Below are 25324 nucleotides of genomic sequence, written 5' to 3' on the forward strand. Positions count from 1 at the left end.
TTTCTATTTATTTTCCAAGTGGTTGACTGTGAATTTCTTATGACTGTTTTGAGGGATCACAGGTATTACGTTTTAACAGTTTATGCGCGATCTTACTTTGAATGAATAAAAATGCTGGTGCAAAATGGCATACTTCTTTTGTATATTCAATAATTTCATTGTATTTTAATCAGGTATGCATTGTCCAGAAGAGAGATACAAAGAAAATGTACGCCATGAAATACATGAACAAGCAAAAATGCATAGAGCGAGATGAAGTCCGCAATGTTTTCAGAGAATTGCAGATAATGCAGAGACTTGAGCACCCTTTCCTTGTGAATCTGTGGTAAGTAGCTTCAGTAACCATTAAAGATGCTCAAAAGATGTGGTGATATAAAAAAATGAAACTTTTAATGCTTCCATGCTTTAATACCTCCATGTGTATGCTTCTGAATAGTGATTAATTGCATGAGTTTAGGCACTTTCATATAATTAGCAGGCTATAAATAAATGACCTGGAGTTGAATAGATGCACGTTTGTCGATGCAAGCCATTCAGTAGTGAGAAGGATAACTAGAAACCTTAAGGTTATGTGGAGAGACATTGATAATGGGAAAACACTTGGTAATTGAAGTTTAATGCTTTTAGGTGTAAAATAATGCATCTGATAAAAGGTGAGGCTGCATAAATGAAATGACACTATTTTCAGTGTGCTCAGTCCGCCTAGGCCAACGGGATCTCCCGGTTGCTGACCGTTTCAATTCCCCTTCCTATTCCCATAATGACCTTTCTGTCCTGGGCCTCCTCCATTGCCAGAGTGAGGCCACATGCAAATTGGAGGAACAGCTTCCAACCCAGTGGTATGAATATTGAATTCTTTAATTTTAAGTAACTTATACTTACTCCCCACCTCCATTCCTCCAACCTAGTCATTTCACCAGTTCCACAGTTCTTCCCCTCAACGTATGACATTCCAGAGAAAACAATCCAAGTCCGTCCAGTCTCTTCTAGCAGCTAACACCTTCTTTCAGGCATTATTCTGGTAAACCTCCTCTACACTTTTACCAAATCCTCCACATCCTTCCTGTATGGGCAACCAGAACTGCGCATAGCACTTCAAATGTGTCCTAACCAGTCCTATATAGTTGCATCACGACTTCCTGACTCTTAAGCTCAATGCCTTGACCAGTGAAGGCAAGCATACCTTACTCCTTATTTACCACTCTATCTAGCTGTGTGGCCACTTTCAGGGATTTATGGATTTGGATTCGAAGATTTCTCCGTACATCAATGCTGTTAAGAGCCTTGCCACTAATTGTGTGATTTCTCCCTACATTTTGAAGATTAAGTAAAGGTCTGGGAGGATGAAAGACACACTTCATTCTCAAAACATACTAAAAAAGGGTTTCCAATTTAATTGTTAATCTATATACTGGAGGAGGGATGGGGAGGGGGAGGGGAGGGGGGAGGGGAGAAGGGGGGAGGGAGGGGGAGGAGGGGAGGGAGAGGGAAGGAGGGAGGAGGGGGAGCTTGAATAAGAAAACTATATTATAATAACAGATAGACATTATCTGTCTATTATAATAACAGAATGTGAGAAAGGGAAGAAAGGATAAACACAGTAACATTTTTTTGTTTGGAATTCTATTTTCTGCATTCGTTTATAACTTAGGGAAAGCATCAAATGAATAAATTAACTTCTGCCACTTCCCCAGTCTCCTGATGTAATGTCTCGTCACAATACTCGATCTAAATGCTTTATACTTAAGCAGTGTTATTTCCCTAAAACTGCTGCAGTCAAAAGGCAGGGAAGTAATCAAATGCATGCGTTAAGATGACAAATGTAAACCAGTTGAACTTTAATTCCATGGTGTGTTGGATACATGATTGAATTACGGCCATAAATGTGTAAGTGTGTAGGAAGGAACTGCAGATGCTGGTTTACACCGAAGTGTAAGTAATGAAGTAGAGTGCAGAAAGTGGATTTTACACATGGGGCAGAATCCCCACAAAGGTCCCTTGATCAATCACCTTATCGATCACAAATTGGCATAAGCCACAACTGAACAATGTGAATGGCAACGATAGTGGTTGAAGTGAAGAGCGTGTCTGTGAAGCAATCTTTTCAACAGCCTGCTTTTTTTAGAAATAGGCCATTCTGAAGCAAGGAATAAGCAAAAATCATGTGAATTGAATCATGTGAATTGAATCTTCATGTCAATGGGACAAAGTTTAAAGGAGATGTTGGGGGCAACTTGTTAGCAGAGGGTGGTGAGGAGCATGTTGCTGGGATTGGTGGTTGAGGCAGATATGATAGTGGAATTTAAGAGACTTTTGGATAGGCATATGGCAGAGAATGAAGGGATATGGATTAGGTGCAAGTAGATTGGGCAGCACGGTGGTGCAGCGGTAGAATTGCTGCCTTACAGCGCCTACAGCTCCAGAGACAAGGGTTCAATCGTGGCTACATGTGCTTGGCTGTACAGAGTTTGTACATTCTCCCCATGACCGCAAGGGTTTTTTTTCTGATATCTTAGGTTTCCTCCCACACTCCAAAGACACACAGGTTGGGTGGTTTATTGGTTTGAAGCAAGTGTAAATTGTCCCTAGTATGTTTAGGATATTGTTCATTTGCAGGGATTGCTGGTCCGTGCGGACTTGGTGGGCCGAAGGGCCTGTTTCTGCGCTGTATCTCTAAACTAAACTAAAGATAAGAGATGGTCTTGACATCATGTTTGGCACAGACATTGTGGGCAGAAAGACCTGTCCTTGTGCTGTACTGTTCGATATTATTTGAAGTTATATCTTCAGATATATGTAACATATTTAGACATTACCAGCTATTTTTCTGCTGCCCAACAAAAATATTGGAAAGCTAATTTTTAAATGTATTGTTCTGTTTCTTAGTTTAATTTAGAGATAGAGTGTGGAAACAAGCCCTTTGGCCCACTGAGTCCACACCGACCTGTATACAAGTTCTATGTTATCAATTCAATTAGATATCAATAGGTCAAGCACAATAACCTAAGTGCTCTTTAATTTCCCAGCCTGTCATCTTTTTGAGCACAAATACTCTCAAAAATGTAAGTCAAAAATAAATGAGGTGAAAGTGAACATAATTTTTGAAGAAACGCAGTGATTGTTGAACGTACATGGAACACAGAAAAATACAGCACTGTAATGAGCCCACAATGTCTGTGTCGAACATAGTGCCAAGATAAACTAACTCCTATGCCTGCACATGATCCATATCCCTCCATTCCCTGCGTATACATGTGCATATCAAAAAGCCTCTTAAGCTCCACTCTTGATCTTACATCATTTACGTCGAAATAATATCTCCCAATTAAAAGTTGCCTGAGAATAATCATAATCACAGTTGGAGTAATTGACATAAGAAAAAAATCAACTGTAATGATATCTATTATCACCCATATTTCCTTATTGTCACAGCTAGGTTGCAGTTTCCATAAACAGGGTGAATACTGCAAACTCCAAATTCTGTCTTACATCTCTGTCTGGTAGACTGTCGAGGTCTATTAATTCTCGATCATCACTCCACGGGCAATATTAGGAATATCACTCCACAGCAATATTAGGAATGTACATCTTCTCTCATTATTTCAGAGAGGAGAAAGATGTGTAGGAAGGAACTGCAGATGCTGGTTTACACTGAAGATAGACACAAAATACTGGTGTAACTTAGCAAGTCAGGCAGCATCTCTGGAGAAAAGAAATTGGTGACGTTTCAAGTTGAGACGCTTCTCTGGGCCTCTCAGTTTCTCTCAGTCTGAAGATGGGTCCTTTTCTCCAGAGATGCTGCCTGATCCACTGAGGAAAATGATAACACTGGACCATAGCATAATAATTCTCCAGAATTGTTGGCAGATGAGATTTGTGCACATATATAAATAACAATCAGGATAAGGTTGCACTATTATTTTTATTAGTAAAGGGTAATAGTCTTGAATAGTTTAATAATTCCTGATGTTGGAAAACTGACGTCCAGTTAGAGTGAAAAATGTCATTGCTGACTAAATACATAGGAGCTAACTGAGGAAGTGTCATAAGGCATTGGGTCACTGTGCTGAAAACATGCATGAATTGCAAAGCTTACTGTGGCATCCATCAATCTTCAAATTGGTAGCATATCCTAGAGATGATCTGTAATGGGCATGAAGAGAGTGTGGAATCAAAGTTTCTTCCCAGCTGTTATCAGGTAACTGAACGGTCCTCTCATCAGATAGAGTGTGGTCCTGACCGTCTATCTACCTCATTGGAGATCTTTCACCTATTTTTAATCAGACATTATCGGCTTTATTGTGTACTGAATGTTGTACCCTTTATCCTTTATCTATGCACTGCAGACAGCATGAATGTGATCATGTATAGTCTTTTCTTTAACTGGATAGCACACATACAAACACCTTTCACTGTACCTCAGTACGCGTGACAATAATAACCTAAGCTAAACTAAACTAACCTAAACTAAACTGTTTAGACACAAAATGCTGGAGTAACTCAGTGTGTCAGGCAGCATCTCTGCAGAAAAGGAATAGGTGACATTTTGGGTCAAGATCCTTCTTCAGACTGAGAGTCAGGGGAGAGGGAAACTATAGGTATGAAATGGTACAGAACAAATCAGAGCCGGCACCGTTGGCCATGGAGCCCACAATGGTTCATTGTTGGCTGTGGAGGAGGTGATAGATTACAAAGGGATACGAACAGTAAAACTGACAGGACGACTAGGGTGGGGGAGGGGCGGAGAGAGAGAGGGAATGCAATGGTTACTTGAAATTAGCAAAATCCTACCGCTGGGTTGGAAGCTGCCCAAGTGAAATATGAGGTACAGTTCTTCCAATTTGCATGTGGCCTCACCCTGACAGTGGAGGAGGCCCAGGACAGAAAGATCAGTATGGGAATGGGAAGGGAAGTTAAAATGTTTGGCAACCGGGAGATTACGTAAGGCAAGGCATAGGTGTTCAGCGAAACGATCATTATTATTTTCAAGAATCGTTACTGCTTTCTGATACAAAATTGGCTTGGCAATAAGAGTCAGAAGATAGTGTGGAATTTTTTTTTCTGATTGGTAGTTTCTGACCAGTGGTGTACCTCTGAGATTGGTGCTTGAATATGATATGTTTGTTTGTGTGTAGTAGGAATTTGGATGTGATTTTGGTGAGACCCCAGTCATAGTTTTATGACTGGAGTTTATACAGTATGTTGAAGTGAAACCTGGGCCCAAAATACAGTCCTATGGGATGTTAGGTGAACTGGGAATAGAGTATGGGCAGAGCATACAAAAATGAGTTACTTCTGGTCATTTGTTCATCTATTCACCTCATTCTGGTCACTCCATTGAGAGATGTGGAGGCTTTGGAGAAGGTACAGATAAATGTTTACCAAAATGCTGCCTGGATTGGAAGGTGTTAGCGAAAAGAAGAGGTTGGGCAGACTTGGATAGTTTTCTCTGGAATGTCGGAGGTTGAGAGGAGATAGAGGTATATGTAAAATTATGAGAGGCATAGACAGGGTAGACAGTAAAAGCCTTTTCCTCGGGTGGAAATTTCAAAGACTAAAGGGCACAGCTATAAGGTCAGAGGGGGAAAGTTTAATGGAGAGGTGCAGGGCAAGGTTTTTATTCAGAAAGTGTCTGAAACTTGCTGCCAAGGATGTTGGCGGAAGCAGATATGATAATGGTGCTTAAGAGGCTTTTAGATAGACACATGGATATGTAAGGATGGAGGGATACATGTGCGTGCAGAAGAGATTAGTTTAACCTGGCTCCTTGTTGGCATGTTCCTGTGCTGTACTGTCCTATGTTTTACATACTAGACCTTAAAAGCTTCCTCTAAAGACAATTAATAAATAAATAAATAAATAAAGACATGAAGGTTCACAAGCTTACAAAATACAATATTTTACAAAACCAATTAGGGAGCAGACTATGCTAGATATCATGAATATTGAGTCTCAATTAATTAATGATCTCGTACTAAAGAATCCATTCGGGAAAAATGATCATAACATGGTAAAATTTCACATTCACCTTAATAATGAGAAACTAAGTCTTAATCTTAAGTAAAGGCAATTATGGGAAGAGAGCTTTTTAAAGTGGACTGGGAAAATAGATTAAGAATTAATACAATAGAGAACTAGTGGTAGACAATTCAGAAGATATTTTATAATTCTCAACAGAGACTAATTAACAAAATATGGGATTCTGCCAAACTAAAACAAGAGGGATTGAATGTTGTGAAGATTATTGGGAAGCCAAAATTTTGGAAAATTCTTAAAGACAAAAGATTGATAGTAAAATGGAGAAACAAATTATGGGAATAACCTCGTGGGAAGTACAAAAACAGGCAGTAAGAGTTTCAACAAGTATAATATAGGAAGAAAGCAATTAAGGATCAAAGATCTGATTGGGGAATTAATAACTGTAAATAAGGAAATATCAGAGACTTTCAACAAACATGCTTCCCGCTTGTTTGCCAATAGAATGTATTTAAACATCCCAATAATTGTAGAAAATCCAGGGTCAAATGGATGGAGGAACATAAAGCAATCACTGTCAACCGTGAAATTGTGCTTAACAAAGTAAATATCTTTATTGGATCTGATAGTCTTTATTAAAGTGGCAGCAGAGATTATTGATGCATTTGTTGTGATCATCCAAAGTTCCCCAGATTCTGGAACGGTCCCAGCAGAATAGAAAACAGCAAATATAACACCTCTGTTCAGGAAAGGGGTGAAACAGAAAGCAGAAAAAAACATCGGCCAGAAAAACTAGCCTATCAATAAGAAAATCCTAAAATTCATCATTAAGGACGTAATAACAGGATGCTTTCAAGCAGAACCCATATGGCTTTATAAAAGGAAAATAAGTTATTTGAGAATGTAATAAGTAGGGTGCAAAAAGAGAAATCAGTAGATACTCTGTATTGGAGTTTACAGAAAGCAAGCAAGGTCTGATGTAGGGTTAAAACCTGAAACATTGCCCACTTCCCTCCACAGATGCTAGCTGACCCAGCGTTCCTTTAGCAGTTTGTTTTTTTGTCCCAAGATTCCAACATCTCCGGTCTCTTTCGGCTCCAAAGGAAAATTGATCATGGTATTGGTGTTAATAGACAATAAACAATAGGCAATAGGTGCAGGACTAGGCCATTCGGACCTTCGAGCCAGCACCGCCATTCACCATGATCATAGCTGATCATGCACAATCAGTACCCCGTTCCTGCCTTCTCCCCATAATCCCCTGACTCCGCTATCATTAAGAGCTCTATCTAACTCTCTCTTGTAAGCATCCAGAGAATTGGCCTCCACTGCCTTCTGAGGCAGAGAATTCCACAGCTTCACAACTCTCTGAGTGAAAAAGTTCTTCCTCATCTCCGTTCTAAATGGCCTACCCTTTATTCTTAAACTGTGGCCCCTGGTTCAGGAATCCCCCAACATCGGGAACATGTTTCCTACCTCTTGCGTGTCCAATCCCTTAATGATCTTATATGTTTCAATAAGATCCCCTCTCATCCTTCTAAATTCCAGAGTATACTAGCCCAGTCACTCCAGTCTTTCAACGTACGACAGTCCCGCCATTCTGGGAATTAATCTCGTGAACCTACGCTGCACTCCTTCAATAGCAAGAATGTCCTTCCACAAGTTTGGAGACCAAAATTACACATAATACTCCAGGTGTGGTCTCACTAGGGCCCTGTACAACTGCAGAAGGACCTCTTTGCTCCTATACTCAACTCCCCTTGTTATGAAGGCCAACATTCCATTGGCTTTCTTCACTGCCTGCTGTACCTGCATGCTTCCTTTCAGTGACTGATGCACTAGGCCACCCAGATCTTGTTGTACTTCCCCTTTTCCTAACTTGACACCATGCAGATAATAATCTGCCTTCCTGTTCTTACCACCAAAGTGGATAACCTCACATTTATCCACATTAAACTGCATCTGCAATTCATCCGCCCACTCACACAACCTGTCCAAGTCACCCTGCCACCTCATAGCATCTTCCTCACAGTTCACACTGCCACCCAGCTTTGTGTCATCTGCAAATTTGCTAATGTTACTTTTAATCCCTTCATCCAAGTCATTAATGTATATTGTAAATAACTGCGGTCCCAGTACCGAGCCTTGCGGTACCCCACTAGTCACTGCCTGCCATTCTGAAAGGAACCCATTTATCCCCACTCTTTGCTTTCTGTCTGCCAACCAATTTTCTATCCTCGTCAGTACCCTACCCCCAATACCATGTGCTCTAATTTTGCCCACTAATCTCCTATGTGGGACCTTGTCGAAGGCTTTCTGAAAGTCAAGGTACACTACATCCACCGGCTCTCCCCTGTCCATTTTCCTAGTTCCATCCTCAAAAAATTCCAGAAGATTAGTCAAGCATAATTTCCCCTTCGTAAATCCATGCTGACTGGAACGATCCTGTTACTGCTATCCAAATGCTCTGCAATTTCGTCTATTATAATTGACTCCAGCATCTTCCCCACCACTGATGTCAGACTAACTGGTCTATAATTTCCTGCTTTCTCTCTCCCTCCTTTCTTAAAAAGTGGGATAACATTAGCTACCCTCTAATCCACAGGAACTGATCCTGAATCTATAGAACATTGGAAAATGATCACCAATGCGTCCACGATTTCTAGAGCCATCTCCTTAAGTACCCTGGGATGCAGACCATCAGGCCCTGGGGATTTATCAGCCTTCAGTCCCATCAGTCTACCCAACACCATTTCCTGCCTAATGTGAATTTCCTTCTGTTCCTCCGTCATCCTAGGATCCCTGGCCACTAGAACATCTGGGAGATTGTTTGTGTCTTCCTTAGTGAAGACAGAATCAAAGTACCGGTTCAACTCGTCTGCCATTTCCTTGTTCCCCATAATAAATTCACCTGCTTCTATCTTCAAGGGACCCACATTTGCCTTAACTATTTTTTTCCTCTTCACTTGCCTCAAGAAGCTTTTACTATCCTCCTTTATATTATTGGCTAGCTTACCTTCGTACATCATCTTTTCTCCCCGTATTGCCTTTTTAGTTATCTTCTGTTGCTCTTTAAAAGAGTCCCAATCCTCTGGCTTCTTGCTCTTCTTTGCCATGATATACCTCTTCTCTTTTATTTTTATGCTATCCTTTACTTCCCTTATCAGGCACGGGTGCTTCTTACTCCCCTTAGAATCTTTCCTCTTCTTTGAGATAAATTGATCCTGCAACTTCTGCATTATTCCCAGGAATACCTGCCATTGCTGTTCCACCGTCTTCCCTGCTAGGGCCTCCTTCCAGTTAAATCTGGTCAGCTCCTGCCTCATGCCTCTGTAATCCTCTTTGCTATACTGTAATACTGTCACTTCCGATTTTCCCTTCTCCCCTGAATTTGTAGATTAAAACTTATCATATTATGATCACTGCCTCCTAATGGCTCTTTTACCTTGAGTTCCCTTATCAAATCAAGTTCATTACACAAAACGAAATCCAGAATTGCTTTCTCCCTGTTAGGCTCCAGTACAAGCTGTTCTAAGAATCCATCTCGGAGGCCATCCATATGGATAGAGAACTGGCTAGGTAATGGAAGAATCGGTTATATTCAAATCCAAGCTATAACCTGTGGGGTGTCACCCATTTACAAGCAATTTTAATGACTTGGATGAAAGGACTATGTATAATGCAGCTACATTTGTAAATGGTATAAAGGTAGGTGGAAAATAATTATGAGGAGCAAGCAAATTATCTGTGAAATTATATTGATAGAAAATGGGCACAATTTTGACAGATGACATATAATGTGAGGTTATTCCCTTTGGTAGGAAGAATGGACAAGCATAGTATTTCTGAATGCTACAGAGAGGGAGGGGTTCCTTGCGTAGTAAACACAGAACATGAACAGGCAAGTCAAAAAAGTAATTAGAAATACAAATCAAATCCAGATTATTTTTCATAGGGGTTGGAGTATAAATGCCGAAAAATCTTGCTACAATTGTACATCTGCAATTCTACATGCTATCTTGGTCTTCATACACACACTAACAATGGAGAAACGTCAGAGGCTCACTAGTTTGATTCCTTGGAATAAAAATTGTCTTATGAGGAAAGTTTGAGCAGGTTGGGTTTGTGCTCATTGGGGTTTAGAAGAATGAGGATGGTCTTATTGAAACAAATGGAGTTTGACAAGATAAACTACCTGGAAATGAATAATGGAGTAAAAAAATCAGAAGATGTTAGAAATTTGAAATAAAAGCAGAAAATGTTGATAACATTCAGCAGGTTGGGCAAAAACTGTGGAAAGGGAAGCACAGTCGAGTCAGGGATAATGCACCTCTTGGGAAAATAGTGAACCAGGGCAGAGTTTAGGAATTAACGCATTGCCCATTCAAGATGGAGATGAAAAGTGTTTCAGAGGGCTGTGAACCTTTGGAATTCTCTACCATAAAGAGCGATGGAGACCAAATCATTGGATAGAATCAAGGCTCAGATAGATAGATTTTTGAACTGGAAGCATTATGAGAAAGGAAAGGAGAGTGGAGCCTAGGCCATGATCAAATCAAGTGTAATTTTCTTGAATAACAGTGAGGGTTCCTCCTACTCCTATTTACAATGTTATTATGCTTCATACGTTCTTAAAATCTCAACATGTCTATTTCAAATATACATGAAAATTAACACTTAATTTTTCCACCTACTGGAAAAGGTGTCTTAACAAGGGAATATAAATAAAACAAGCTGTTTAGATGCCCCATAACCAATTTAATACTTTCTGACATGTAGTCAGTCATTAGACAGCCTAATTTAGCAGACAATTTAAACACAGCAATGTCTTGGTAAATGCGATAAATGACCAGTTAAAGTGATGAGATGTGGTGAGGAAAAGAGTATAATGTAGACTTCAATCAGCATCTGGAAAATAATCCTTTAACATGCAATGCTTTCTCAGTACTACCGAGTGTTCAAATTAAGGATTGTTTTTTTAAAGTAAGGATGTCTGTTGATGATTTAGCTCAGTACTATGTAGGAAAATAACTGCAGATGCTGGTACAAATCGAAGGTATCACAAAATGCTAGAGTAACTCAGCAGGTCAGGCAGCATCTAGGAGAGAGGGAATGGGTGACGTTTCGGGTCGAGACCCTGATCAGTCTGAAGAAGGGTCTCGACCCGAAACATCACCCATTCCCTCTCTCCTAGATGCTGCCTGACCTGCTGAGTTACTCCAGCGTTTTGTGATACCGAGCTCAATACTATCTTCGTCGGTTGATCCTTGATCTACTGTTTATAGTTTAGTTTAGAGATACAGCATGGATGCAGGATCTTCGGCCTTCCAAAATCACGCCAACCATCGATCACCTGTTCACATTAGTTCAATGTTATCCCACTTTCACATCTATTCCCTTCACATTAGGGACAATATACAGAGCCCGATCAAACTACAAACCCACACGTCTTTGGGATGTGGGAAGAAACCAGAGCCTCCTAAGGAAACCCACGCATTCACAGGGAGAACATGCAAACTCCACACAGAGGTCAGGATCAATCACAGCTCTATGGCGCTCTGTGGCAGCAACTCCATCAGGTGCATCGGTGTGCACTCCCAATGGGGGGGGGGGGAGGAAGGGAGAAAACAAGGGAGGGTGCCAGGAAGAAGCTTCAATGTGTAGAAGAGAGAAAGAGGTAAGATTGAAGTGCAATACACAATGGAAACATTAATCCTTATCCCAGCCTCACAGGCATAGAATCCAACCTTACTGTTTACCTGCAGCTCAACATAGTTCCAAGCAGGTGTTTGGCTCATTCGACCCAGTGAATCGCAGTTTAGAAAATTTGGTCAGCTGGTTGTGTAGATTGAATAGTGAGAGCGACAATAATGATAGCAACAAGCTTGCAGCGAGAGCTCCCATTGGGAACTGCTCCCATAGTAGGTATATACTTTAAGCGCAACTCCTTACATGTGGTATTGCCAAGAAGCCCAGGAGTCAGGGGTTATGGGGCGAAGACAGGTGAATGGGGTTGAGAGTGAAAGGCAGATCAGTCATGATTGAATGGCTGAGGAGACTTGATGGGCCGAATGGCCTTATTCTACTCTTAGAACCTATGAACGTGAACTAATGTGTCAGTGCTGTCTACCCTCTCAACACCTTGTCAATCACACACAAAACATCTCTTCCTCACAACTCTATGAGGAACAAGAGCAGGCTCACATTGTGTGATTTTAATCTGCTGTTCTGAGGTGGTAGCTGAGTACAAAGATATATGGCAGTTTCTTATCGTAAAGGTTAATCGTCACCTTAATTGTGCAATGTCCTTAGTGCCAAGGATCATAGGAATTTTATTTTACTAACTTTATACATCATCTTACAGATCTTTTGAGTGAACATATTGAATTCAGTACAGACATTGCAATCTTTCAGCAGACTTTATGTGCTGTGTGCACAGGGGTCAAGGAGATTTCTTCAAATGGGTTCTGAGCTAAGTGATTTCAGTGATAAAGCTGGAATGTGGAAGATGAGAAAGTTCACTGCAGAACAGATAAAGCTGAGAGGAGATTTAATGGAGCCGTTTAAGACTGACAGGTTGAGATAAGCTAAATAGAGAGAAGCTATTGTCAATGTAAAGTCTAAAAAAGTGGGTGACACAGTAACGCAGCGGTTGAGTTGCTGCCAGAGACCCTGGTTCGATCTTGACTACGAGTACTGTTTGCACTGAGTTTTTTGCGTTCTCCCTGTGATCGCGTGGGTTTTCTCCGGGGGCTCCAATCGCCTCCCACACTCCCAAGGCATACAGGTGTGTAGGTTATTTGGCTTCTGTGAATTTGAAAATTCAGGGCCAAACAAACTTTCCAAAGGGAATTGGATGGGTATTTAAGGAAAAATAATTAACACGGCTGTGGAGAAAGAGAAAGAGTGCAGGAATGGTACAGTGGCTTGTTCTACTGAGTTCAGTTTAATTTACTTTATTGTCATGTGTATGGAAGTACAGTGAAAAGCTTTTGTTGCATGCTAGGGCCAAATGGCCTACTCCTGCACCTATTTTCTATTGTCTATTGTCTATTGTCTATTGTCTATTGTCTATTGTCTATTGTCTAGCCAGTCAGCGGAAAGACAATACATGATTACAATTGAGCCATCCATAGTGTACAGACACATGATAAAGGGAATAATGTGAATAATGTTTAGTGCAAGATAAAGTACAGTAAAGTCCGATCAATGATAGTCCAAGGGCGTCCAATGAGGCAGATAGTAGCTCTGGACTGGTCTCTAGTTGTTGGTAGGATGGTTCAGTTACCTGATAACAGCTGGGAAGAAATTGTCCAATCATATCAGATAATACTATACATAAATAAAATCAAGCCAAACTCATGTACAATAGGTAGAGCAAAGGGAAAGATACAGTGTGCAGGGTATAGTTCTCTCTAGATGCTACAGTATTTGCTTATCTGATGCTGCTTTGAGGTCAGGAAACAATGTTATTAATATCATTGCTTGTGTATATTTCTCTTGAAATGAATGTTGTCATTTTGGAGTCCGAGGTTAGTCCGTATTTGGAATGAGCTGCCTTGGGAACTCATAGTAGTGGATACAATTACAACTTTCAAAAGACATTTGGAAGCCATAATCATCCCACTGCCGAAAAAGTCTGTCATCAGCGGTCTTAACGACTACCGTCCGGTAGCACTCACACCGGTCATCACAAAGTGCTTCGAGAGACTGGTCCTGCAGCACATCAAAGCCAGCCTCCCACCCACCTTCGACCCACACCAGTTTGCCTACAGAGCAAATAGGTCTACAGCGGATGCCATCGACACTGCTCTTCACACTGCACTGACCCACCTTGAACACCAGGGGAGCTATGTGAGGATGCTCGTCCTCGACTTCAGCTCTGCCTTTAACACGGTCATCCCGAGCAGACTGGTCACCAAACTTTCCGACCTTGGATTTTCCCAAACCATCTGCCAATGGATCAAGGACTTCCTGACCAACCGCCCCCAGACCGTCAAAATAGGCCCTCACCTCTCCTCCACCATTACACTGAGCACCGGCTCACCACAGGGCTGTGTGTTGAGCCCCATCCTTTACTCCCTCTACACTCACGACTGCGCCCCCACCCATCCCACCAACACCATCATCAAGTTCGCGGATGACACGACTGTGGTTGGACTCATCTCAGAAGGAGATGAGACAGCCTATAGGGATGAAATCCAAAGGCTGGCAGCATGGTGTTCAGTGAACAATCTGGTCCTGAACTCCTCCAAAACAAAGGAACTTATAATTGACTTTAGAAAAACCAGTGGAGATTACGACCCACTCTACATCAATGGGGTCTGTGTGGAAAGGGTACCAGCTTTCAGGTTCCTGGGTACGCACATCGCAGAGGATCTTACCTGGTCTACCAACACCATCACCACAGTAAAGAAGGCACAGCAGAGACTCCACTTCCTGAGGATCCTCAGGAAAACCAACCTGCAGGAGAAGCTCATGTTGTCCTTCTATCGCTGCTCCATCGAGAGTGTGCTGGCATACTGTATAACCACATGGTATGCCAGCTGCTCAGAAAAGGACAGGAAGGCCCTTCAGAGGGTCATCACGACGGCCCAGAAGATCATCGGCTGCTCACTGCCCTCCCTGGAGCACCTGTTCAGCCTACGCTGCCTCAGTAGAGCAGGCAAAATAATAAAAGATCCATCCCACCCCGGCCACCGTCTGTTTGTTCACCTGCCCTCTGGTCGACGTTTCAGGTCGATCAAATCCCGAACAAACAGACTTAAGAACAGTTTTTACCCCAGGGCCATACGAGAACTGAACACTACCTTTGCACTAGGCAACACCGTTAAAAAATCTTGTACTTAATATAATTGTATTTAATTGTATTTATGTATTTATTTGTTTGTGCATTTATTGCATATATGTTTGTACGCACCGTCAGGATTGGCTATTTTTTAATTTCGTTGTACTCGTTGCAATGACAATAAATGAATATTATTATTATTATTATTATTATTATTTGGAGGATCTGAGCCAAATATGAGCAAATGGGACTAGCCCAGAATGCCAACTTGGTCGGTATGTGCAAGTTGGGCTGAAGGCCCTATTTCTGTGCTACATAGCTCTATGATACTGTGACTCGGTTACTGTATGTGACCTGTAATGGATTTTTTGTCGTGATTCAGGAAGACTGACAAACAATACCATTTTTAATCCTTAAGCTAACAGGAGAAGGGCACATTGCTAGCTGATAGCATGGTATTGTACTCTCTTCAGACCAAAAATCAAATTACAAGTCATAGGGAACATAGAATTCCCGGTGGAGGGTGGTGCTTTTCACTGAACATTTTATTTGATTAATTTTTGTTTAATTTGATAGAACAGGTAACTGTTTAAAATTTTATTCTGTGGTCATGAAATACAATTTGCATTTGATGTATAATGTATTGACTATTTTTTTTCCTGCCATGGCTAATTGCACGTAGTGCCATTTTGACATTGTATTATCAATGTTCTAGGGATTGTGATCAAAATACCTTCCAGAAATTATCTCATTGAAATTTGCAGTCTCAAGTGGAAAGTGTGGTCTTTTGCATGTGCCACACATACACAAGTACCAATCGAGGTGCATCTCTATCAGGCTGCCATGTCCTCCAGAGAGAGTATCCGAATGATGTTACTTTTATCTCAAGTCTACTCATCCATCCTGTCAGCACCTTTTCTATCAGTCTGTTGAAAATTGGAACCATCAGGCCAACATTTTTAAACCAAAGGTCAAGGGCCTTAGAGTTCTGGGTTATTTTCATAGATTAGATTAGATTAGAATTTAGAGATACAGCATGGAAACAGGCCCTTTAGCCCACCGAGTGTGCACCGACCAGCGATCACCCCATACACTAGCACTAGGAACAATTTACAATTTTACCGAAGCTAATTATCCTACAAACCTGAACATCTTTGGGATGTGGGAGGAAACCAGAGCATTCGGAGAAACCCACGCATTCACAGGAAGAACATACAAACTCCGTACAGACAGCACTGAAAGTCAGGATCAAACCCTGATTTTTAGTGCTGTAAGGCAGCAACTCTACCACTGGCAACTGTGCCGCCCTACTAGAAGCCCTTACACACGTTTTTTTCCCCTCCTGCCTTAGTTTTCTTGCATTGTCAATATTATCAGAGCATTTGGTTTTGACCCAATCAGAAGAAGAAAGCCTTGGCCTAGAATGTGTCTTTCCAGACGTGCCAAATGCCTTGTATTCTTCTGGCAAGAGGTTGGTGAAATTCAACTCCTGGAGGAACATAAAATATGCAATCGTAAAAGCAACCCATTTTGCATGCAAGATGATTTTTAAGAAACATGGGTAAATAGTTTATGGATAGGAAAGGTTAGGGGAGATATGAACCAAACGTGGACAAATTGGACCAGCTTAGATGGGGCATCATGGTCAGCATAGATAAATTGGGCCATAAGGCCTATTTTCATGTTATACAACTCAATGATTCTATGACTCTACCCTGTTTTACCTCATTACCTTGTTCCCTGTTTTTTCCCCCCCTGGGTTCCATCAAATTCAACAAGAGATTGGCAGAATTTCCAAGACGGTGGCAGTTAAACTCCAACTGTAATAAGCAATAAGACTTTGTACAATACATCTTTGAATATTGAAAGATGAACTTATCAATATCCTCCAACATTTTCGCCATCTCCAACGGGATCCCACTACTGGCTACATCTTCACACCTCCACCCCTTTCTGCTCTCTGCAGAGACCGTTCCCTCTGAACTCCCTGGTCAACTTGTCCCTTCACACTCAAACCACCCCCTCCCCAGGTACTTTCCCCTGCAACCGCAGGAGATGCAGCACCTGTCCTTTTACCTCCCCCCTCAACTCCATCCAAGGACCCAAACAATCTTTCCAGGTGAGGCAGAGGTTCACTTGCACCTCCTCCAACCTCATCTATTGTATCCGCTGTTTCAGATGTCAACTTCTCTACATCGGCGAGACCAAGAGCAGGCTTGGCGATCGTTTCGCTGAACACCTCCGCTCGGTCCGTCTTAACCTTCCTGATCTCTCAGTGGCTCAGAACTTCAACTCCCTCTCCCATTCCCAATATGACCTTTCTGTCCTGGGGCTCCTCCATTGTCAGAGTGAGGCCCAGCGCAAATTGAAGGAACAGCACCTCATATTTTGCTTGGGTAGTTTACACCCCAGCGGTATGAACATTGACTTCTCTAACTTCAACTTGCTTTCCCTGTCTATCCCCTCCCCCTTCCCAGTTCTCCCACTATCTTCCTGTCTCTGACTACATTCTATCTTTGTCCCGCCCACTCCCCTAACATCAGTCTGAAGAAGGGGTTGGACATGTTAGAGGCAGGAAACATGTTCCCAATGTTGGGGGAGTCCAGAACCAGAGGCCACAGTTTAAGAATAAGGGGTAGACCATTTAGAACAGAGATGAGGAAAAACTTTTTTAGTCAGAGAGTTGTGAATCTGTGGAATTCTCTGCCTCAGAGGGCAGTGGAGGCCAATTCTCTGAATACATTTAAGAGAGAGCTAGATAGAGCTCTTAAGGATAGTGGAGTCAGGGGGTATGGGGAGAAAGCAGGAACGGGGTACTGATTGAGAATGATCAGCCATGATCACATTGAATGGCGGTGCTGGCTCGAAGGGCCGAATGGCCTACTCCTGCACCTATCGTCTATTGTCTATTGTCTATTGAAACTTCACCCATTCCTTCTCTCCAGAGATGCTGCCTGACCCGTTGAGATACTCCAGCATTTTGTGTCTACCTTTATCAAAATTAATGATCTGCTCATGTTATGATTGACAGTGTAGAAACCAATTATCAAGATAATATGTCAGCAGTCTACTAATCGAAGAATGTTTTTGGTTCATTTGGCATCAAAGTTATTTGATAATATTAATAAAAGCTACTGTTATAATTTCTGGAGGTTATAGATCCCAGAGGGAGATACCAAAAGTTTATTTGAATAAATAAATTGGAATAGTCGGTTTGTATATTTCCCAAGTGTGGATGACCCATTTTATTTCAGGCAACGGCAACAGTTACTTTTGTCAATTTACCATTAGTTGGATATGGAGCTAGTTTTAACTCTGCCTATTATTAATATTAATATCAAGGCACTATAAATTAATTGATTTCCACGATTGAGCTCATGGGAGTGCTAACATGGGTAAATGAGACCTGCATTGATATTATGTCAGTGATATTGGTCCAAGATCCAATTCCCAGATTGGAGTCACACCACCAGATGTGCAATTCCCTGGTGATAGTATTGAAATTAGATACCACTAATCAGGTAGCCACTAATCAGTAGCCAGATAACCACTAATCAGGTAGCCAAACATGTGATAGGACAGGCATGAGAGACTGCAGCTGCTGTAATCTAGTACAGAAAAACCAAACTGTTGAAGCTACTCCAGCATTTTGTGAATTAATACCTTCGATTTGTACCAGCACCTGCAGTTATTTTCTTATAAACTGTTGAAGGAATTCAGCTGGTCGGGCAGCATGTGCAGTGGGAAAGGAATTAATACTTTGGGTCGAGGCCCTGCATCTTGATAGGACCATCCAGTAGACTATACAGTTTGTATTAAAATAGAAGCATTTAAAAAACAAAGATTTTCAAAATGCTTGGAAGATTCAACACTCTATTAAACAATAGCAGTGATGCAGCAATAGAGTTGCTGCCTTACAGGGCCAGGATTTGATTCTGACTATGGGTGTTATCTGTACAGAGTTTGTACATTCTCCCCGTGACCGCCTGGGTTTTCCCCAGGTGCTCCAGTTTCCTCCCACACTGCAAAGACTTATAGGTTTGTAGGGTAACTGGCTTTGGTAAATATTGTAAATTGTCCCTTGTATGTAAGATAGTGTTAATGGGCAGGGATCGCTGGATGGTGCGGACTTGGTGGGCCGAAGGTCCTGTTTCCGCGCTGTATCTCTAAACTAATCTATAATTTTACGTTCAACTGGAGTTAAAACAAAAACAAATTGTGTGAGAATTACTATAAAAACATAGTCTGTGGCCTCACCATATGTTTACAGACCGCACTACTGTGCTACGCCGAATCATGAACAAAGACGAGACAGAGTATAGGAAGGAGATAGAAAACCTAGTGAGACGGTGTCAAGACAAAACCCTTGCCCTCAATGTCAGCAAGACAAAGGAGCTAGTTTTTTACTTCAGGAAGCATTGTGGAGTACTTGCCCCGATCAGCATCAATGGTGCAGATATGGATTTGGTTGAGAGCTTCAAGTTCCTTGGCGTTAATATTACCAATGATCTGTCACGACCAACCACATTGATACGACAGCCGAAAAATCACACCAACACCTCTAATTCCTGAGGAGATTGAGGAAATTTGCCATGTTTCCTGTGACTATGGGTGTTATCTGTACAGAGTTTGTACATTCTCCCCGTGACCGCCTGGGTTTTCCCCAGGTGCTCCAGTTTCCTCCCACACTGCAAAGACCTATAGGTTTGTAGGGTAACTGGCTTTGGTAAATATTGTAACTTCTACAGATGCACCATAGAAAGCATACTGTTGGATTGGCCATTCCATATTTTCACTGACTGTTTTTAATTTACCGGTTTATGGTCTGAAGCCTTTGTTGGGGAAATTGGTTTGATAATGATATAATGAATTCCATAAAAATTAAAAAGTAAACCAATTCTGTTCAAAGAGATTCCAGTGATGGAAATCTTACACATTAATAATGATATAAATTGTTGGATTATGATAAAGAAATTAAAGATTTGAACGTTAACTCTTAAAAAACATTTATTTTATCACAAGATATCTATGTAATTTCTGGAAGTCAATTTACTTAGCATAAAAGAACAAATTCTTTATGAGTGGACAATAGGTGTACAATAGGTGATGATTTTTGAGGGTGCGCCATAGAGGAGGCTGTTGCAGTAGTCCAGACGGGAGGTGATGAAGGCGTGGATGAGGGTTTCTGCAGCTGTGGAGGAGAGGGATGGACGGAGACGGGCAATGTTTTTGAGGTGGAAGAAGGCTGTCTTTGTGATGTGTTTGATGTGTTTGTCGAAGGAGAGGGTTTGATCAAGGATGATTCCAAGATTCCGGATGTGAGGTGAGGTGGATACTGGGAGACCATCAATGTTGAGGATGAAGTTTTGGGTGATGTTACAAGGAATCATGGCTGATCTATCTCTCCCTCCTATCCCCATTCTCCTGCCTTCTGCCTGTAACCTCTGACACCTGTACGAATCAAGAATCTACCTAACTCTGCTTGAAAAATATCCACTGACTTGGCCTCCACAGACTTCTGTGGCAAAGAATTCATTACCCTCTGACTAAAGACATTTTTCCTCATCTCCTTCCTAAAAAAAGTCCTTTAATTCTGAGGCTATGACCTCTAGTCCTAGACTCTCCCACTAGTGGAAACATCCTCTCCACATCCACTCTACCCAAGCCTTTCACTATTCTGTATGTTTCAATGAGGTCCCCCCTTCATGTTGTGGGAGATGGGCCAAGCATTCTAAAGCTACCCCCGACCTCCTCAAAAGAGTGGCAGGTAATGTCATCAGACAAAAGAGCGCAGGGAATAGTCAGCAATTTATAAATGTTACAGCACAGAAACTGGCCCTTCAGCCCACCATGTCCAGGCAGTGCGTTTTCTAAAAGCGTCACCTCACAATACTGTCCTCATTTTTGATGGGTAGAGTATTGGAAAGAAGATGTGGAATTGGAGCAAAGCCTGGCAAGGGAAGAGCGGGACAAGGAATTTCAGTGAATAATGTCTTTGCGAAAGCAAAAATGGGATGGGACAGGAACACGTGACTGACGATGGGATCATGATTAAGGTGGTGGAAATGATGGAAAATTATTTGTTGGATGCAGGAATGGTGGAGTGAAAGGTGGTGGCCAGGGTAACTGTATCCATGTTCAGTCTGGGGGTGAGGGGGAATTGTGGGAAACAGAGTAGACTTGGGTGAGGGTTCCATTCATAACGGCAAGAGAATGTTATGAGGAAGGGTCTGATGAAGGGTCCCGACCGAAACGCGTCTGACCATTCCCTTCACAGATGCTGCCTGACCCAGCAAGTTCCTCCAGAATTTTGTTTTATGCTCAAGATTCATGCATCTGCAGCCTCTGGTGTCTCTATGATTTAAATGGCAGTCACTGTAATCAATAATGACCACAGACAGAGTTGAGAACATTGAAAACATTTTAAGCATTGAATTCGTTGAGTTAATAGGTTCTGCAATGCATTTCAAAATGTCTATTTTGATTCCCTGAAAGTAATTGAAATCTAAAATCTGATTGCATTTTAGCGCTCTTTTGAATACTTGATATTGCCTACAATATGCAATTTATTTCTTAGTAATGGTTGTGAGATCCACTGGTTGGCCCATCCGTGCATATTTTGCACTGTTTAATATTGCCATGATTGAACCAGTTAGAGATTTTCTTCAAACCAACAATAAGTATTACTTTAGGATGTAAAATAAAAGCAGAAAATGCAGGAAGCACTGAGCAGGTCAAACAGCATCTGCACAAGGAGAATATTCAGAGAATAATTGTCGAAGTTAACATTCAGGTCAAAGACTCTAGGGTTATTGAACTGAAACATGAACTATTTCCACAGATGGTGCCTGACCTGCTGAGTGTTTCCAAATTTTTCTCCTTTATTTTGGATTTTCAGTATAGAGTCATAGAGTCCTAGAGTGATACAGTGTAGAAAAAGGCCCTTCGGCCTAATTTGCCTACTCCGGCCAACATGTCCCAACTGCACTAGTCCCATCTGCCCACATTTGGTCCACATCCCTCCAAACTTATCCTATCCTTGTACCTGTCTAACTGTTTCGTAAATGTTGGTATAGTCCCTGCCTCAACTACCCCAATGGCAGCTTGTTCTATACATCCACCACCCTTTGTGTAAAAAAGTTACCCCTCAGATTCCTATTAAATCTTTTCCCCTTCATCTTAAATCTATGTCCTCTGGTCCTCGATTCACCTACTCTGGGCAAGAGACTGTGCATGTACCTGATCTATTCCTCTCATGATCTTATACACCTCTATAAGATCATCCCTCATCCTCCTGGGCTCCAAGGAATAGAGTCTCAGCCTACTCAACCTCTCCCTTTAGCTCACATCCTCTAGTCCTGGTAACATTCTCACAAAACTGCAAGCTTTTTTTTGATTCGCAATTATTTTAGAATTTTGGCCCTTCCTCACAACAATTAAATTTGAACATGTTAAGGAAATTAGATTTGCAAATATTTCTCAAATACAATAACATTTGCTCTGTAATCAGACCCTAATGTGATTTGGATACACATGACATAACATGATATAATTTGATATCATATGAATCATGGTATGATTTTATATTAAATTTTATATTATATAATTATATGATTCTGAGTAAGCTTTGTAACTAGTAATTATGTACAAAGGTCATTTGCATCCAAGAAAACCAGGAAGGGAGACAGCTGTCATTAAAGTTAACACTTCTGACAAGGATCCTTCCCAATCAGGGGAGTGACAGAGAGAGAGATAGAGATAGAGAGGGATTGAGAGAAATGGTGACAGAGGGAAAGAGACAGTGACAGAGAGGGAGAGAGAGAGATACAGTGACAGTGACAGAGAGTGACAGAGAGTGACAGAGAAAGAAAGTGAGAAAAAGAGAGAGAGAAAGAGAAAGAGAGAGGAGAGAGAGAGAGAGAGAGAGAGAGAGGAGAGAGAGAGAGAGAGAGAGAGAGAGAGAGAGAGAGAGAGAGAGAGAGAGAGAGAGAGAGAGAGAGAGAGAGAGAGAGAGAGAGAGAGAGAGAGAGAGAGAGAGAGAGAGAGAGAGAGAGAGAGAGAGAGAGAGAGAGAGAGAGAGAGAGAGAGAGAAAGAGAAAGAGAGAAAGTGACAGAGAGAAAGAGAGAAAGAGAGAAAGAGAGAGAAAGAGAAAGAGAGAAAGTGACAGAGAGAAAGTGACAGAGAGAAAGTGACAGAGGGTAACAGGGCAAGAGTGACAGAGAGAGAGTGAGAGAGAGTGGGCACGTCACAGATGGGGAGAGTGGGCGCGTCAGAGATGGGGAGAGTGCGCGATAGAGATGGGGAGAGTGTACGACAGAGATGGGGAGAGTGTGGGACAGATATGGGGTGAGAGAGTGAGGGAAGAAATACTTCTCACCCCATTAGGATTTTCTATTCAGTAAAATTTCCACTGTACAGACACAGATCTTCATAAATTATTACCAACTCATTCCCACATCCTGTGTCATCCTACAAGTCAAATGAGCCTGCCATACATGCACATTATTCGTATTTTAAATTATTTCCATAAAGTCATTAGTATTTCTTCCAACATCTGTTATAATGGTCTCTTGAGGAACCTTTGGTGTAATTTTACTCCATTCACCTTTTGGCAGCAAAATTCCCTTCGAGTGACAAATTCCTATAAGTTACAACTTCCATTGCTTTGAAAGACTGCAAGAAATTGCAGAGAGTTGTGGATGTAGCCGAAACTCCCAGACTAAACTCCCCACCGTTGACTCCATCTACACTTCACACAGCCTCAGAAAAGCAACCAACATAATCAAGGAACTTTTACCTGGTCATTCCTTCTTCTCCCCTCTCCTGCAAGGCAGAAGATACAAAAGCTTGAGAGTACATACCACCATACCCAGGACGAGCATCTTTACCTCTGTTATTAGACTACTGAATGGTCCACCTCTAAACTCTGGCGTAGTCCCGATCTTCCAATCTACCTCATTGTGGAAATAGGCCATCTCTGGAACTGTACCATTACAATGCTGTAAACTATATTTAGTTTAGTTTAGTTTAGAGATACAGCTCGGAAACAGGCCCTTCGGCCCACTGAGTCTGCACCGAAGAGTGATCCCCACACATTAATACAAGCCGATACACACATTAGAGACAATTTATACTTATACCAAGTATACAAACCCAAGCCAGTTAACCTACAAACCTGCATGTCATTGGGGTGTGGGAGGAAACCGAAGACCTCGGAGAAAGCCCACACGGTCAAGGGGTGAACTTACAAGCTCCATACAGACAGCACCCGTAGTCGGAATCAAACCCGGGTTCGATTCACCCGGTTTATTTACCCGGGTCTCCGGCACTGCAAGCACTGTAAGGCATCAACTCTAACGCCGCACCACCATGCCACGCATAATCATGTGGACTATTTTTCTCATTGTTGCCCTTGTGTATGACTTCATTGTACTCATGTGTCGCATGATGTCATTTAAATTAATTGGATAGCACACAAAAAAACCTTGCACTGCACCTCAGTACACGCAATAATAATAAACCAATGAAATAGCAATACGAATTTCATTTGGAAGTGAACCTTGGCTTAGATAAGAGACGTTTACTCACATACTACAAATATTTTTGCTTTAACAGAAAAGTTTTTTTTCCTTTTAGGTACTCATTCCAAGATGAGGAAGACATGTTTATGGTGGTAGACCTGCTTCTTGGCGGAGATTTACGATATCATTTACAGCAAAATGTACATTTCAAGGAAGAAGCAGTGAAACTCTATTTGTGTGAACTGGCTTTAGCTCTGAACTACCTAAAAAGCTACCACATCATCCACAGGTTTGTGATGTTCAAACTATATAATCACATTGGCGGCACGGTAGCGCAGCGGTAGAGTTGCTGCTTTACAGCGAATGCAGCGCCGGAGACTCAGGTTCGATCCTGACTACGGGTGCTGCACTGTAAGGAGTTTGTACGTTCTCCCCGTGACCTGCGTGGGTTTTCTCCGAGATCTTCGGTTTCCTCCCACACTCCAAAGACGTACAGGTATGTAGGTTAATTGGCTGGGTAAATGTAAAAATTGTCCCTAGTGGGTGTAGGATAGTGTTAATGTACGGGGATCACTGGGCGGCACGGACTTGGTGGGCCGAAAAGGCCTGTTTCCGGCTGTATATATATGATATGATATGATATGACATGTTGCCCATTCATTCTGATTCGTTTTCATGAACATCTGATCTAAAAATAATTAATATCTTGCATGCTCATCAGTTGTTATATGCCAATTGTTAAATTGAAAATTGTGCTGTTGTATCACACGAATAACTGTGCTGCTATCACCAGGGAAATTTATTTAAAAATGCAAATATTAACATTCTTAATTCATTCAAAAGGTGTATAGCTGAATCACTTTTAACATTAAAAAAAACTAATTTATTGGATGTGTACTGAAAATAAGTTATAACAAATGAAAAGATTGCATTTCTTGGAGTACTACTGATGAATTATATGAGTGAGGTTAGAAATGTAGAGATCTTGGTAGGTACAGAAAGCACGAATATTTGTGCAGACTTCCTTATAAATGAAAT

At 41.5% G+C, this 25324-nt stretch overlaps 1 protein-coding gene across 5 annotated transcripts in view; it reads left to right on the forward strand.

The window, feature by feature from the left end:
• The window catches only part of LOC144600287 (serine/threonine-protein kinase 32B-like), a 187853-nt gene that overhangs the window by 100730 nt on the left and 61799 nt on the right, over window positions 1-25324 (forward strand). For all 5 annotated transcript variants that reach the window (XM_078411876.1, XM_078411862.1, XM_078411881.1 and 2 more), the window contains exons 3-4: window positions 174-325; window positions 24402-24575. In XM_078411876.1, coding sequence (XP_078268002.1) covers window positions 174-325; window positions 24402-24575 — 326 coding nt within the window. The remainder of the gene's footprint in view (window positions 1-173; window positions 326-24401; window positions 24576-25324) is intronic.

This window comes from Rhinoraja longicauda, chromosome 1, assembly GCF_053455715.1.
Source record: "Rhinoraja longicauda isolate Sanriku21f chromosome 1, sRhiLon1.1, whole genome shotgun sequence".
In the NCBI taxonomy this organism is placed as follows: Eukaryota; Metazoa; Chordata; class Chondrichthyes; order Rajiformes; family Arhynchobatidae; genus Rhinoraja; species Rhinoraja longicauda.